The following is an 18074-nucleotide window of genomic DNA, read 5'->3' on the forward strand; positions in this document are numbered from 1 at the left end:
CATAATATTCAACTTTTTATTGTCCATTTGTTTCAGAACAAGTAAAATAATTCAGTGTACTGCAAAGTACAAAGATGTGCTGCCAGGACATGGAATATTAACAAACTTTGAAATTTATAGATTTCTTCTCCGTGACAATGATCACATTCTTTTTGTCAAAATGCTAACAAACAAAATACATTTGTCCTGCTTTTATCCAGTGACCTGGTTGTGTGATCAGGGTGGTTATATGCAATATATAAGTTCTGGCTTTCTAGTGGATGTACAGCATATTTTAATCCAGTTTCTACACTAATATAGTTTCTTCCACCTTCTTATGTTGTAACTAAAACAGAGATTCAACACCTCTCTTCACTTAATCCCCCTACTTTCAATATTTATTCCTGCTTAAGCACCTAACTGACACTTTCATTGAAGATGATCCCAACCATACTTTTTTACACTTTAATTGCCATAGTGTATCAGCCCACCATGAATTAGTATCACTGAACCATCCACAAACTCAAGCAGTCTCAGACATTTCAGTTATGCAGTGTCTCTTTGCCTGCTGTTGCCTTTTGGCCAATGTCTTCTTGCCATTTTGAATGAATACAGTTCAATTTTTCCTTAGTGAAATATACAGCAGTAACAACCTGATATCCCAGTGCTCACTGTAGATAGTCCTCCTCTCTCACTGTCATCCTCACAGCCTTCGACTGCTGACTGTGATACAGAGTCAATTGTTTCTGTTCATTAAAAAGACACCTGCAGTCAGCATGGATCAAAGAGAGCACATATACTTAGGAAAAAAATCAACAAAGGAGAACACCCATTAGTTTTAGCATATACAAGGTCACCCCTTCGTATAACCCTATCCCTGTTTATTCAGCTACTCAGTTTTCTGAACTACTGTCAGGCTCCAGTCCACATGATTTTTCTCTCATCCATCTTGTGATCACATGAATCTCAGTCTCTTTGCCTCCCTCCCTCTCTCCTTCTGTCTCTTTCTCTCTCTCTCTGTGGTGTTTCCTCCCGCTGTACCCAGATATTATCCAGATCATGAAATACACCCCCATTCTCCTCTGCTCGGGCTAACATCATTCAGGATGGCCTGTCTCTGACAACACTTTGTTTCCAGTACATTTCCTGCTCACTGCCTGTATACTCTATAACCCCAATATCTGCTGCTTGCATTCCACATTTACAGGCGCCTCCTTTGACATCAGAAAGCTATTGGCTGGTGTAAGCAGATCTTGCACATTATGCCCACCAGAGATTTGTTTTTGTAACCAGACCGTGCACATTATTCAGCCTTTCTCTTATGCACCAGGTTTCATTGTCTGCGTTACTTCCACATACATTTTCATTGCTTTCTCCAGTGATTTAACCTAGTATGCAGCTCTTTGTCAAGTAATTTTCAGTACAACAGGATATTGCACATGAACAGTGGAACCCTTTTTGTTCAGATTCCCTACTGCTGGCACTAGTTTTGCCCTTTGCTCATGACCCACTGGAAATAAATCTTCCATCACCTTTACTCTGCAACTTGCCATGATAAAACCCTTCTTTTTTATTGCCTGCATGCCAGACCACTGATTCATTCATTCTGTAGTTATTACATTTCGCTATTAAGTGACATGGTCAGTCCTCCCTAACTGGTACTTACCCCAGTCAGCGTACACAGTATGCATGGTAGTCTATAGGAAATCTTTAAGTAAATTGATTAGAAACTTTTCAATGTAACCTACAAGAAATGGTCTGCCTGTTTTTCTTAGACTTGCTACCCTGAAGTTTCATCAAGACATCATGTTTTCTGTGTCCTCCTGCCTAATACCACATCCACAATATTTTCCAGTTTTGCAGTGTGCCTTTTTTGCCAGTTGCTTTTCTTCAGATGCCACACCTTACAATCTGTTTGCTAGTCTTCTTCAATGCTTCATCATCCTTCTCATTATCAGCAGTCAACAGATGCATGTCTGCTATAGCTGAGGCAAGTCTACACAGCTTGCAAATCATTATATTGAACTTCTCTGCCAGCTTCTCTAGTAAACCTCTAATGACTCCAAACATTGTTTCTTTGGTAAGAGCTAAGGATTTAGACAGGTACTTTTGCAGTGACTCAACACACACACACACACACACACACACACACACACACACACACACACACACACACACACACACACACACACACACACTTCTGGTATGGATTGCTTTTCAATCAAAGCAAAACTCAGCAGGTTCACTTCCAGAGAAGAACAAACATGGGGCAGACTGGATGTAAGTCATATGACCATTTTTTCAGATGAGCTAATTACAGTCACTTGACTGGTTGCTTCATCTGGGTACAAGAATGAAACTCTGTGTTTATTATTTTATACAGGACCAACTAGCAATACCTTAAATAAAGAAAATACTACAGATCCATTTATGGCATAAACCACAGCACTCAGATGCTCTCACTTTCTGTGCCACTAAATGAAGTAAAAGTGATACATTCCATGCATTTTATTTCTGTGGGTACTTTATTTGGTCCCGTAATAAAGCTTGCTTCTTATTGTATTTCATAGTGCATTGTTACTGGCTGCGTTTGTCAGCTTGTCTAGAAATGTATTATTTTCTGAGCGTTCTGCTGAATATCTTTACTAATACTTACGTTCATAGGTAGGTACTAGGCTATCTGCTCGAGGGCATTTATAAGCCTAGCCAGAGTGTGTTGGCTTTTGTCGTGCCATTGATTAATTAACTGATCCTCTGTCAAGCAGAGCCAATGAAGTGATCCCATGGGTGTATTTTCTGTTACCCATCCACTCGTCAAGGTTTCTGTTGAAGAGTGTTAGTGAGGGGCTCTGCCTGATGTAATTTGGAATTTTGTTCCAAAGCATGGGGAGTCTCTGTGACAGGAATCTATCCCTCCAGCATGTTCTATTTATTGTTGTGGCGAGGTTTAGCTCACTTGAGTGCGTGGCTCACAGTGACTTGGATTTCTTTAGGTGGAGCATGTCCATCAATTCTGAGTTGGACATGGCTTTGTAAGTCAGGAAGAAATCACCTCTGAGTAAGCGAAATGCCACTGAGTACAGCTGGAGATTTTTCAGTTGGGCTGCATAGGACATATATTTGAGGCCAGTAATCCTCTTGATGAGGTATTTTTGTGGCCTTTCCAGCTGTTGGAAGTGTCTTGTGAGGTACATCCCAAATGGGGCATTGTACTCTATGATGGGTCTAATGAGTGACGAGTAGAAGGGTACTATAACCTCTTTATTTATAGATGTGAACCTTTTAGTAATTAGATGGGCCACATAGAAGGATTTCCTAACTACTTTGGCAATATGATTGTCAAAGGAGAGATTGCTATCTACCTGGGTCCCCAATTATCTTATTACCTCTTCTGTATTAATGGGGCTGCCACCTATGTGGTAATTCGTGGGTGTTTTGTTTTTGCCAAATGGGATGACTATGCATTTTTTGGCATTTAGCTTGAGGCCATGACTTTGACATCAGGTGTCCGTCTCAGTAAGGCCCTTTTGGAGGATGTCCGTGTCAGCCGGAGAGTCAATTATGGCTCCAAGTTTGCAGTCATCGGCAAACATGGTTAGCCATAGTCCTCCTGTGTTTGTCTGTACTTTTGAGAAGTATATGCCGAAAAGTAGGGGTTCCAGGACCGAGCCTTGCGGAAAACCACTTGTGACTGGTTTAGAGTCAGACCAGGAGCTCACTATTCTTACAGTGTGAGTTCTGTCTGTAAGCCAGTTGGCAACCCATCTCATGATGTAGGGGTTTATGTTCAGGCTGGTAAGTTTTTCTGTAATACCAGAGTGGGGAATGGCGTCAAAAGCCTTGACGAGGTCAAGGTAGGCTGTGTGAACCATTTTTCCCTCATCTATGGCCTTGGTGACTGTCTCAAAGAAGTCAACCAGGTTTAGTAATCATGAATTGCCCTTAACAAAGCCGAACTGGGTCGGGTCAAGTGTTTGGATGTTCCCGATGTCTTTTTTAATGAGTTCTATGATGATGCGCTCCATAGCTTTGCAGACCAGGCTAGTCAGGCTTATGGGGCAATAGTTACCAGGGTCAGTTGCGGCCGCACCTTTGTTGAGAGGAATAACTGTTGCTGTGCACCATTCTATGGGCACATAGTCTGTGCAGAGGCTGAGGTTGAACAGCATGTTTAGGTGGGGGGTTAGTTTGTTCTGTAGTTCATGCAAGACACAGCCTGGGACACCATTTGGTCCCATTGACCCTGTGTTTTTGGCTTTTGAAAGGGCTGTTTTCACCTGTGCGTCTGTGATTTTTGGGGCACTACACTTTTCCAGTATTGTTTTGGGCCCTTTTGGAGGTGAGGGGGGGGGTTGAAGTTTGCACAGGATGCTGGCAATATCAGTAGGTTCAGTATATTTTGAGCTATGTTGCACTAGTTCAGTGCATATCTGCGAGTTGCCACTTAGATTCTTAATATAGCTAAAGAAGGCTTTGTGGTTATCTTTTGATTCCTTGGCTATTTTTCTTTCAAAGTTAGCCTTGGATGATTTCATGAGGGACCTTAGTTTCTTACTGATACTGATCAGGGATGTCTTTCCTTCTTGGGATTTGCTTTTTTTCTGAACTAGTTTCCTCCTTCTATTGTATAGCCTGTTTATTGCAAGGGTCCACCAAACTGGTTTTCTTCTCTTAGAGGAGTGAGTCTTGGTTTTGCTAGGGATGACACGATCCATGCATCCTTGTAGGTACTCATAGAGTGCATTTGTAAAGGTTTTTGCATCTTGGGCAGCATTATCCTTTAGCGTGGGGGCTGTTAAACTTACCACCTCTGTCTTAAGTAAGGTGAAGTTTGCTTTAGAAAAGTTTTTTACTGTGTTTTTTTTAGTTGGGGGTGGTGGTGGGGTGTGGACATCCAGAGTGATTAGTTTATGGTTTGATCTAACCAGTGATGGGTTGACCTCCAGTGTGGATCACCTGTCACCCATGTTGCTGATGACCAGGTCCAATATGTTTTTACCTCTGGTAGGGGAGTTTACCAGCTGATCCAGGGCGTTTGAGTTGATGAATTCCAGGAAGCAGTGGGCCTGGTAATTTGTACTCGAGTAGTTTTCCCAGTGAATGGTAGGGTAATTGAAATTGCCCAATATCAGGATGTTTGGTAGGACCTTCATGTTTTCCAGTGTCTCCAGAAAGGTGGAGTGGTGGTCCTGGGTCATGGAGCGTGATCTATAGCAGGCCACAATTTGCATTGCAGATTTTCCCAGTGTTAGTTGCACATGGATGATCTCAGAGGTATCATGCTGCGCCACTAACCTGGAGATGTAGGTATCCTTGATGAATATAGATGCACCCCCTCCTTTTGTATTTCGGTCCATGTTCTGTGACCGAAACATGTGGTATGAGTTGTAGCCCGGTAGTGCTGGGGTGCTCTCTGGAGCCTTGAACCAGGTTTCAGTTTCTGCACAGATGTCGACGTTCTCCATACTGAGGAGTGCTTCGAGCGCATACATTTTGAGATTTAAACTCCTGGCATTAAGTAGCATAACCCTCAGTTTTTTGTTAATTGTGCAGTTTATGGAGGTGGGTTTGACTTTTGAACCTTGCATAAAAAAGGCACTATGGGGGCAGCAAGAGCCTTGACCAGTATTCAAAAGCCTATGGGTGACAGGTGCAAGCTGTCTCTTGTGAAGCAATGCGCCTTGTCGAGCATGTCGTCCCGGGCTGACAGACACTGGATCCACTTTGAATGACAGCAGAAGCTTAGCCAATTGCTGAAAATGATCAACAATTCTTAATAATATATTGGTTAGTTTGCAACTTCTATCCTCCTTCATTGAAATTTTAGCAGAAATAATTGCAGTATCTTCTTGCTGTCATTATAGCAATCATATAATTATTTTTTTTATGTCCAGTATGTATGGGTTGTTTTTTTGAGCAGCGAGGCAGGGCTGGACACCTGGCAGTATAAACCTTGCTTCGAGATGATTGTCACAGTTGAAGTGATACCCCGACCCCATGTGTAAAATAGGAAAAAGGGGTTGAGGATAGATGGATGGATGGATGGATTGGTTCTTTTTTTTGAGTAGACTTAGTAGTTGGAACTGCTGCCATCAACTTTATATCCCCTTTTATGTTGTTTATTCCACCTCCCCGCAGAGCACCACATATCGTAGCATACCCCAGGTATATGATAGTTGAGGCTTTCATGCCAGCTCTCAACTGTTACTAATTTTGCACAATGTCCATGATTTTGCCATATACTGTTGACTTGATCTTCATATATTTTTTGTTTTCTGGTAGTTCCTGTGAAGAACCGAAAAACAAAAAGCAAATTCAAACAAACTAGTCAATCACAAAAAACCAAGGTGAACTGGAGCAACGTAAAAAATAAAATAGTTTAATATATGAAATACACATTTGTGCTTTTCTGATAAATGTATTCATTTTTTAAGAATTTTTAGGTATAGGGTTTGCTGCAAGTTGTCTTTAACTTAGTAGTAATAATGTTTTTAACTGTACTATTAATAATATTTTCTATATTTGGAATGTTTTTATTTAACCTATTCTACTGCTTTAAAGTGGAATACGTCGTGTATTAATTGATTGATTGACATGTAGTTTATTGGTATAAAAGTATTCCAACACGCTTTTTGTACGTCTGATGAAGGAAAAGCATTGTCTGTTTCCGAAAGTGCTTACATATATTAAACTATTTTATTTTTTACGTTGCTCCAGTTCACCTTGGTTTTTTTGTGATTCACTAGTTCCTGTGAAGACTGGGGAGAGATGGGTGAAGGCTGCCAGCCTAGTCAAATAGAATTTGATATATAGTTCTGGCATTTGTAAATAAATGTAAAAATACAGGCATGTTTTCTTGAGTGTAAAATAATACTGTGAAATGTGGAACTGCAATATACGTGACAACATTGCACTCTACTGGCCCAGTGAAGCATGTTGTGACCCTTTCATGTTAGAATTCGGCTCCAGTGCGTCTGGATGAAGGTTTCATGCCCATTGTTTTAAGGCTAAAGTTTATGACCAGAATTTACGTGTGGAAGGTGCTTTATTGCTCTGGTTTCTGCTAGAGTGTATATGTGAAATACCTTTTATTGTTGTAAGTTGCTGAGCAGGTGTTAGATTGCTAAATAATGCAGTTTGTTTGCCTGGGAAAACCTAAGTGTCAACATGATGTAATTTGAGTGGGACCCAGCAGAGATGTATGTTAGTAATGTTTAAATACTATTTCTCACAAGAGACTTGGAACATTTTGATCTTGGATAGCTAACTCAGCACTCTGCCTTATGCTCACATGTAACTTTCTAGCTCTGTGATTTCTTGTAGGAATAGTTAAAGCTAGTAAAGATTAATTAGGTATTTTTCTTTGAAATCAGACCTGTCCTACTGTATTATTTTAAGTTTCTGTGTGATCTCTGAACTCTTAGATATCTCTGTGGTGTAGTAGTTTTGTCTTGTGTTTTAATTATTTATTATTAAATATTTTTAAAACCTTCTTCCTGTTGCTGGTTTGTGTAGAGATAAGCTCTAGAGTACATTGCATATTTATAGAGGTTATTGTAATAGGCCACTCTGATAAGATTTAGACTGTATAGTCACATTACCAATTGGATAATAATATTGCACAGTAATAATTGGACACCCTTTTAAGGGCCTTTTAGTAGCTGATATTATTAACTGGGTGGTGACAGGAATTACTACCGTATGTCTGGGTAATAGGGGCACCGCTGGAGAACCTGTGCCAGCCTTTTCCCAGGAAAGACTGTGTGGTTGTATAACCTCTTCTCAAAGTGTGTGTGTCTATGTATCAGCTACCTGGGCAGAGACACGAAGCACTGGTTGGACAGAGAGGGTACTGGAGGTTTTAGTTTGCCCAGTTAGGTTGAGACCTGGACCCTATAGCTGTGCCAGTGGGGAGTCTTATTGGGGGCTTGGTAAGCAAGGGAGCAACCAGCCCCAGACTGACTGTGATCTCTGTGTGCACTTAAGGGAAATTGTACTTTACTCTGTGTATTAGTTATCCTTTCCTCTCTTCTAGGAAATGACCTCCCTTGTGTTAGTGGTGAGGATTGAGGCTCCTTGATGGCTGGGCCAGGGCATGGTCTTCAGAGTTCCCTGAGGATTATATTCCAGCAGTAGTGTCATGCAATACAGGTTTAAACTTCTTATAGTTAAGAAAATGTATGTTGTTGCAAAACTTGTTGTTCTGTTAGCTTTCCATGTGAATTTGAGTAATACTTACAAATTCTGAGGCCATCCATTAGCTAAATCTTTACCCACCCTACATCATCTTTGCCCACCCTACATCAGTTTTGGCATTGTCTTGAATTTCTGAGCAAAGAAGAATATCAAGTGGTCCACTAGCACAGAAAGAGCAAATATATCTGCATTAAATAATTTGTGTATTGTAGTAGTTTTATAAAATATCATTTGGGAAGGCGAAAAGGTTGTGTTAGAAGCCTTCATTAAATATATCAATAGCACAGTGTGGTTTTTGACTTTTACGTATGAAATTAATTCAGATACTATAACATATTTGGATGTTAGATTAACATATGATAGGGTGCATGGTTTACTGAAGTCAAACATCTATAGAAAACCAACATTTTCAAATTCGTATCTACAGTTTAACAGCTGGCACCCTGATCATCAGAAAAGGGCTATTGTTAAAGGGCAAATGGTCAGGGCTGCCCGGATGGTTAGTGATGACAATGAGTTTACAGAGGAGTTAAAATTTATGATTTCTTTATTCAAAAATAGGGGTTATCCTGAAAATTTGTGTTTAGAAGTCTTTCTTGAAGTTAAACGTAAAAGGAAGATTGGTGTGTTTCTGGCTATACTTAACACTGATATTCTTCAATTTAATTCACTTGGTTATGATGTTGACAGGTCACGATTTTTGACTACTTCACCTTTAATTTATATCTCCACATATAATGGTGATTCAGATGAGATAAGCAAGATTATTGGCAGGAATTGGAGCTTTTTAAAGATGGAGAGAGATTTGGGTCTCACAAGTAGTAACAAACTGAAGTTTATATATAGGAAGGATTTATCCCTTAAGGATATGTTTGAAAAGATTTCTTGGGCAAGGGGGCCTTGCATGAACAAACCCTTGGGTAATTTTAAATGTGAAAGGTGTTCCGTATGTTCCTACATTTTCACCTCTGCTAGTAGGCTTGTGACCAATCATTGTGTTATTTCAATCTGTGGCCACTTCGATTGCTACACCAAAAATGTAGTATATCTAGCCTTATGTCAAGTATGTAAGGCATTTTATGTAGGTAAAACTTGTAAGGCTTTTCGGGATAGAATTAAGGAACATCTTTTGGATATCAAACATGGTAGAACCACCAATGCTCTTGCTAGGCATGTACTAGACCATGGTGATCATAGTTTTAATTTTTGTGTTTTACAACAAATTAAGATAGACCAGCAAGGCAGAATTATTGATCTGCATTTGGATATTTGTGAACTTAAATGGCAGCTCAGATTAAATGCACACAATTTTCCTGGACTCAATGAGTATTATACTATTAAGCCTTTATTGAAGTTGAAGAATATTCTGGTGTTAAATAGTTAGGCACTCATTAGATAGTTTTATCATATATTTTAAAAAATAAAAAAATAAATTTAATTGATTCCTAATTATACATTTAGGTTTTGTTGGTTTTGTACTATTTCTTATATTTCACATATCATATTTATTAAATATTTTAAAATTAAATGTGATTTTTGTAAGTACAGTTTGTCATTTTATGTGTAATATAGGTTATTTATTTGAGAGTTTAGATTCATGTATTACTTTTTATTTTAATTGTCACAATTTTAACAAGTTGTTTATTTATTGATTGGTTAATCGCAATGCTTTTTAAGTGAGTAGGCAGTCATGTTTTTGTATTCTGAAGAAGTCTGTGTAAACGGACGAAACCTAGGTCAATTGTGGCTTGTATTCGTTGGCATTAAACGCTTGTCAGCTGGACCTCGTTTTCTTGTGCGTTTTTTGGTAGTTTTATAAAATCACTAAGAAATGTGCCATAATAAATGTGTTGTTTATCTTGATTCTTTAGTCAAAGTGAGTAGGAGAATTCCTTTCTATAATTGTTATTTTATTTTGTATCTCAGTAGAAAATCATTGAAGCTGTATAGTACATCCATTTATTAATGCATTTGTAGTACTTTGACATTATATATAAGCAATGTCATATTAAATAGAAAAGGGTATTAATAGTAATTGAATAAGGCCCTCAAGATATTTTAAATATTTCATATTCATTCAGAGGCATTAGTCATATACTCTGAAATATTTTAAGTGAACATACTATAAGCATACATAGATAAAATGCATTAGTGAGTAATAGAGATGATTCAATAATTGCCAAACAAATGTCTTTTGAAATTATTCTGGGAGCATTAGCATACCTTCTCTTACATGAAACATAATCACTGATGGCTTGTGCATGTACTCAGTTCACTACAACAGTACATACCTTTTCAAAGAGTTTATAGCGCAAATGTCAGAAACTGACTCAGGCCAGTATCCATAGCTTGTTGTGTGATTTGCCATGCACCAATATGCTGAGCTGCACCACAAAGTGTTTTGGTTTCATACACCCCTTCACTGACTACAGCCACCTCTGTACACTTCAGGGAGCAAGGTTAGGAACATCACATGCTTATATGGTAGTCAGTGAGTGGAGTCTATTATAACCTTCCTAACACACTATCCCAACTGATAAGTTGTAGCGTGTAGGATTCATAGAGGTCTGAACTATGCAAATTCTGGTCAGGGCGAGGATTAAAAGGTGTTAGTGTGAACCACATTTTTTCTGGTGCACAACTAAGCCTTTCAGTAGTAGGTCAAGGTACAGGGGGGATGGAAAAGCCTGATTTTCTGGTTCAGTTTTCTAAGTACTTGCTCTACATGGTAGTGTGAGTGACTGGCACTTCACTGCAAAGTTGTTCCAGCTGCATAGTGGAGCAATTCAAGCATGTGTGGGAAAAAACACTTCAATCAGTATTACACTGAGCATGAGTGTCCCTCAGGGCTGCATCCTAAGCCCTCTGCTGTTCACGTTGTTGACACATGACTGCATGGCCAAGCATGAATCCAATAAATCATCAAGTTTGCGGATGATACCAATGTCGTAGTTCTTGTCAGAAATGGTGAGGAAACAGCCTACAGGAATGAAGTGGAGCATCTGACAGGCTGGTGCAACAGCAACAGTCTGGCCTTAAATGTAAGCAAGACCAAAGAATTAATAGTGGATTTCAGGAGGACACAGGAGATACATCAACCTCTGGAAATTAAGGGTGTGGCAGTGGAAAGGGTCAAAAACACCAGGTTCCTGGGGGTGGAAATCTCAGATGACCTCTCCTGGTCGGCTGATATTAACCACACAGTGAAGAAGGCACAACAATGTCTGCACTTCCTATGGAAACTAAGGAAGGCAAACCTGTCTCAGTCCTTCCTCAAAGCCTTCTACAGGGGGACCTTCGAGAGCATCCTCTCAAATAACATCATAGTTTAGTATGGTAACTGCAAAGCATCTGACCACAAGGCTCTCCTGAGGTTAGTGAGGACAGTGGAAAAAGTCATTGGCTCCTTGCTTCCATCCATAGATGATCTGAACAAGACTCGGTGTGTGGGAAGGGATTGGAAGATAATCGACGATCCCACTCACCCTGCCCATATCGTGTATTTCTACCTTTCCTCGGGCAGGTGGTATCACAGCTTACATTGCAAAACATCTAGGCTAAAAAGGACCTTCTTTCATCTATTTGTAAGGCTGCTGAACTTGAATGCCAGGCATGACAGTGCATACTCAGATCAATATGCCACTTGCTGTGAAGTATCATCTATAGTAAGCACTCTGGCAAATTGCTTCAATAACTGGTACAGTTAGCCTGATTCTTATGCAGTTACTTCCTGAATGTCCAATAGTCAGGTGTGAGTCACCACTCCACACATGTGCAGTATGAACATCAGAATATATCATACTACAACTGATGAAGTACAATATCTAAGAAATCCAAATGTGATGTCATAGTGTTCCCAATACCTACTAGTATAATATTGTCTAATATCTTCCTGTCCAATTGTTGTCATTTATTGTGGTGTTAATATTTTAATTATTACTGTATGTGCATTAATCTTACTGTCACTCAAACTATGTGCTCATTGTCATGTCTTGCACTGGGACCAAAGAAATGTAACTTTGTTCAGCTTGCACTGCTCTGTATATCTTCATAGGTTCATAGGTAGGTTCTAGTCTATTTGCCCTAGGGCCTATATAAGCCTAGCCAAACAATACCCTGGCTTTTGCTACCCAAGAAAAGTATTTTCCTGTACCCCTGTCAAGCAGAGCCACAGAAGTGATCTCTGGGGTGAATGTCCCATCTCCCATCCAATCATCAAGATTTTTCTTGAAGAGTGCTAATGAGCTTTGTTTGATATAGATAGGTAGTTTGTTCCAGAGTATGGGAAGTCTCTGGGACAGGAATCTATCCCTCCAGCATGTTCTGTTTATTGTGGTGACAAGGTTTAGGTCTCTAGAGCGTGTAGGTCGGAGGGATTGGGATTTTTTTATGTGGAGCATGTCCAACAGCTCTGGGTTTGACATAGGTTTGTATGTTAGGCAGAGATCATGTCTGAGTAGGCGATATGCGACAGAGTAAAGCTGGAGTTTTTTGAGACGGTCTGCGTAGGGCATTTGTTTGAGGCCGATAATCCTCTTTGTGAGGTATTTCTGTGGCCATTCCAGTTGTTGTAGATGTCTTGTGAGGAACTCTATAATGGGTCTAATGAGTGATGAGTAGAGGGGAACAATGACCCCTTTTTTCCTGGATGAGAAGCCTTTTGTGATGAGGTGTGCCACGTAGAAGGATTTCCTGACTACTGTGACAATATGATTATCAAAGGAGAGACTACTGTCCACCTGTGTCCCAAGGTCTCTGATTGACAATAAAGTTTACTTTGACTTTGACAAGTTCCTGTCTAATGTACATCTGTTAAACTGTTTCATTTGTTATTTTATGATTCTAGTTTTATGACTCTCTTTCATGTATTATTTTATTTCTGGAGCTTTTCTCCCCAAGCCTTCCAAGAAAAGGAGTTCATTGCCAAGTCAGACTTCCCCAGTAAAGAAATGCAAATAAAATAAAATAAAGTAAACTAAATAAATGAGATGTTGCCCTGTTGAGAATGTGGATGAGTATGAATAATTAAATGTCACTTGAATGCAGTTCCATACATTGGTGCAGGGTGATTTGCATTACAGCAGTATTTACTAGGATTGCTGCCCTTAGAAGAAAGCATGCTAATAAGAAGAGACAAATCAGACATGAAAATACAATCAGTACCATAATTAGGGTGGAGGTTATTGGGAGTATCTGCCTTGAATGCAAGCTGCTAGGGGGTATGATCAGTAGAACCAGTATTCCATTATGAAGACAGGGGAGCACCTTCACCTCATAAATGGGAGCCGGTACTACATTCCATAGACCTTTTGTTATTCTTCATCTTTGGGTTGAGAGGATGCCAGTCAGGCTGCCTGGAGATCAGATAAGCTAGTCTGCAGCTCTGACTGCAATTACTATTTACCTCTGCAGCTGTAAGTAGACTTAGAAAAGTAAAGTGATGTTAACAACATTCATTATTAAACCAAAATGTCTTAAAATATATTTTAAGGACGGGCTTCTGAATCCGTCAATGTTTAGTTTGGTTTGTACATGATGTTGTTATTTAATGTCAGAACATAAGAATGGCATTTGCTAACATAGAGTGTAATATTGTCATATAATCAATGCTGCTGCATATGTAGAAAAAGTCATTGTGAAGAGAAAATGTGTATCCTCTTTTTATTTGTGTAATTTTCTCATTGGGGTACATTAAAATGATGTGTTTTTTTACTTCTATAGGATTTTTCATGTATATAGAGACCTCCCGTCCGAGAGAAGAAGGAGAAAAAGCAAGACTTCTTAGTCCTTTGTTTAACGTGGCACCTAAAAATCCATATGGAGCTACAAACACAGCATACTGTTTGGAGTTTTACTACCATATGTGTGGAAAGCATATAGGTAAGAAAAACATCACTACATTTAAATGGAACTGCAGGCATAGTAAAGAGCTTTCGTAAGATGTCCAGTGGACTCTAAGGAGGTTAGTGTGCAGGTAAATTATGGTCATGTTTCCTGATGCATATTTTGCTTTTTCTGAATAAAGGCACATGATCAGTTATAAAATAATGAAGAGGGGTATTATGATTAATAAACGTAACTACATACTGGGTACTGTAATCCAAATGTTTAAAAAGAAAATTAGTTTTCTGTAGGTGGTAAAAGCATATCATTTATTTCCCATTAAATCATATATAGCTCTCTTCTAGATGTATTCTAATGACCTTTTATTTGCCAGATGATAAAGATGGTTAAGGTACAGAGATGGCTGGGAAAATAGGCTTTAAGCATAAATCAGTATTTAATAATATGATTGTCTGGCTTTGTTTAAAGATAGATAGCTCTATAACCGATAAATGTTTTCTAAGTTCATTTGCACTATTTAACAGATAGTGACAATGTTGAACAACCATCAATTTTATTTTGCTTCTTTTATTTGAAATGTTTTTGCCCACCAGGCTTATGCACCAAACTGTATTATTTTGGCTGACATGGAAAGTGTTGTGACACTGTGTTACATGATTTATTGCCTCCTGCAAAACTGGATTGGTCACTCCAAATATGTAGGCACTTCTTTCTGCTTAGCATAAAATGAAATTGGTCATCTAATTCAGTGTTGTAGTTTTACACTTATCAGACTGGTGGAAGCTTATTTATCTATATCAGTGATCATAGTCCGATTGGGTTTGCATAATCTGTGGCATTTCACAGGATTATTTATTGGGTCCTCTCCATTTCAATGTATTCTGTAGTTTTAAAGTCAGGGGTAATCCCAAACTCAGTGTCATTATACTTGCAAATAATGTAGAGTGTGTCTCCTAAGTCAGTGACTATACACTATGATCTGAATCTGCCAAGAGACCTAAAAACCTTGATTTGGTTTCCAATAAAATCTGTTAACTGACCTAGTCTTGTTTAAATGCACTGCCTAATTAGCTGTCAGATTTGTTTTTCTTCTACCCAAATTGAAAAAAAAATATTTATAAGTATTGCATCTGTCCAATGAATTCTTGAATCCTTTCTTTACTCCCCCCCCCCACCTGTTCTGGAAAGCTTTTTCAGCTGTTTCCTTCTGCTTCTTAAAAAAATACTTCCTTATAAATAGTATAGTAGTTAGCCTCATCTCAACTACCATTTAACCACGCTAAGTGTAAAAATATGTTGTTCACCATTAGAGGTGATCCATGATCCACTGACAGATGTCTGAATTTTCATCTTTAAAACTGGGATGCAAATGCATTAGTTAGTGCCTTTAAATTCCCCTGTGCCTAGCTGAAGGGCAAGGTGTCATTTTGGATGTAATTTATAATTTTTGGTTAGGATCACTTTGGCCTGAAACTCGCTCCCAGTTTATATACTAATGCCTTAGCTATGTCTGTTGGCACTGTCATGGTAATTGTTCTTAGTCAGTATTTTTGTTCCCTCCCCTTCCTTTTTAAGATGTTTTTCACTTTCACCAGTCTAATGGCAGATTTTATCTTAAATGAATCTTTGGTTTTTGTTTGTTATTCATGAGTTATTTTTTGATGACATTGACATCAACATTGTTGCATTTTTCTAGGTAAAGTTTGAAAGCTTTGTTTGCAATGAATGGACAAGTTTTATATTATTAAGCAGATGCAGAACAGACTAGTACAGTGTAGTAGAGATTCAGTCTTGTGTATTTCTCTACAGTACAGTAAACATAAATGCACAACAGAAGATACATGCAAATGATTGCATAATGATATCTTAATGAAAATGGATGAAGAAATGAGGTCCAAATGATGCTTAAATGTACTGTATGCAGTAAAAACAGATTCATGATTTATATTCATATGTGAGGTCTGTTATGTGGGTAATATGTGCCTTGCTATAAAAGATTAAGACATGCAGGAGCATACATCAATGCTAAGTGCTGCAGCTTCCTGCTGGTATGTAACAAGGTGGCATCTGGTGCCAACTGAAATTTTACCATAAATGTGTTGACACTATAATTTCAATGATCCAAGAAATCATTGATGACTTTACAGTAGATTGGGACATTGTATGGTCCATGTTCGACATTGGTCACCCACACCTAGAATCTGCAGGGATGTGTTGCTTTCCCATATTTGTGGAGAACAAGTACTGCATAGCACTTTTGATTCTAGGTATAGGGGCTTTTAAATGTGGATATGATTGGTAGCACAGCACTCTGCCTCTAAAATAGTCAAGCTTTTTGATGTGTAGTGCATCAGAGGAAAGAGCTAATATCACTAGTGCTTTCTATGACATTGCTCACCTCACAAAGGTGTTTAGTGCTTTTGTCTCTTTAATTTTTCCAAGGCTTTGGGTTTCTAATAACATGACGGGAATGGAGCTCGTTCCTAAGTCGAAGTATGATTAAAGTTTGTGAAATTAATATTGTTTGAATCTTTGATGTTAGCCAAAATTGCTCTTCTCAGCACCTGCGATGTGCCCAACACTGACTCCTCCTGCAAATCAGACAGATTTACATATTGGTAGCATGTCTAAATAAGACTGCAAATCTTTTTTTTTTATGAGACCCATTGTTCCTACAACTATTGGAACTGTCTGGGTATCCTTCCATATTGCCCCCATTTCTGCCTGAAAATCCTAATATTTTATGACATTGTATCTCTCTGTACATAAAACACTGTAATCCCTGGGTCTAGCAATTTCAATGGCCAATGCTACTTTTGTCTTTTTTTCGTAGACTACTATATCTGGTCTGTCTTTTTTTCATGGACTACTATATCTGGTTTTCTCGCATCTGTTTTTGAACTGTTGGTAATGAGTGATCCCTTGTGATATAAACTTCATCATTCTCTATAATGCTTTGTGGCTCATGTTTCCAATGTTTTGCAGCTAATTCAATATTGCAATGTTTGCAGAATCCCAAGTGCAACAGTCTTACCACATTATTATGTCTTTCAGTATACAAGTCCTCTGCCATTACTGTATCACACCCAGCAACAAGATGTGTGACTGTTTCCCATTCAGTTTTTACAAAACCTGCATTTGTTTGTTTCTCTGACATGCTCAATATACTGTGTAAACCAATGTGTACATAGTCCATTATACCAGACCACTAATATTAAACTTTCATATTTTGGTTTAAATTCACCTCTCCTTAATCATTCTTGTGTCAGATCCTGATGAACATGAGGTTGTTCCAGGAGTTTTCTGTACTTGTAACTATATTTATGTCTTTTTTATGTTTTTTACCTTCTCATCTGATTCTTCTCCTTATAACCTTTCTTTTCTTTTTTGGCACATTCAATTTTTGTCTACTTCTGGTTTAACTTCCATTCCCCCTTGCCACCGATATGCTTCTGTTAAACTAAGCAGGGTAATTATCTTAGATTTGTTCTACTCATGTTGTACAACTTTTATTATTTTGGATCTTGTGAGGTGAGCAGATATGTATGCAGTCCTATGACTGCAGATCTGTACATGCAATCAATTTTGAGGAGGCCCATACCTCATTCAGAACGGTGAATGGATAATCTTGTTATGCACTGATTTTTGTAAATCATTTGATGAGCTTGAAGCATTTTTCTTGTTTTCCTGTCCAACTGATCCGATACATTTTGGGGCGAGTCAGTCACTCCAAAAAGTTAGAACAGGAAGACCAAATAAATTTTTGTTTCAATTTCTGTCTTACTTTATCCCACTTCATATCCTCTTCATTTGAACTTCTTATGGTTTGAGTTCTTCTGTCCATTCAGCATCTTTGTTATGTTCCACAGGGTCTTCATAGATATTTCATAAAATGTGTCTATTTTTTTCTCTTTTGGTTGCATTTGTATTCCTTTTGCCTAGTTTATCAATTATCTATAAAACTTTTTGTGGATCATACTCTTCCCTTTTTTAATTTCTCCAAGTCGTTTGGTTTTCTAATACCATGACAGGAATAGAGCCCATTCCTAAGTCAA

At 38.5% G+C, this 18074-nt stretch overlaps 1 protein-coding gene across 1 annotated transcript in view; it reads left to right on the plus strand.

The window, feature by feature from the left end:
- Positions 1 to 18074, plus strand: part of MDGA2 (MAM domain containing glycosylphosphatidylinositol anchor 2) — a 4933289-nt gene that overhangs the window by 4508060 nt on the left and 407155 nt on the right. The window contains exon 14 of the mRNA XM_044074257.1: positions 13897 to 14055. Within this exon, the coding sequence (XP_043930192.1) occupies positions 13897 to 14055 (159 nt within the window). The remainder of the gene's footprint in view (positions 1 to 13896; positions 14056 to 18074) is intronic.

This window comes from Protopterus annectens, chromosome 6.part0 (assembly GCF_019279795.1).
Source record: "Protopterus annectens isolate FY-2018-M chromosome 6.part0, PAN1.0, whole genome shotgun sequence".
Taxonomy (NCBI): Eukaryota; Metazoa; Chordata; order Ceratodontiformes; family Protopteridae; genus Protopterus; species Protopterus annectens.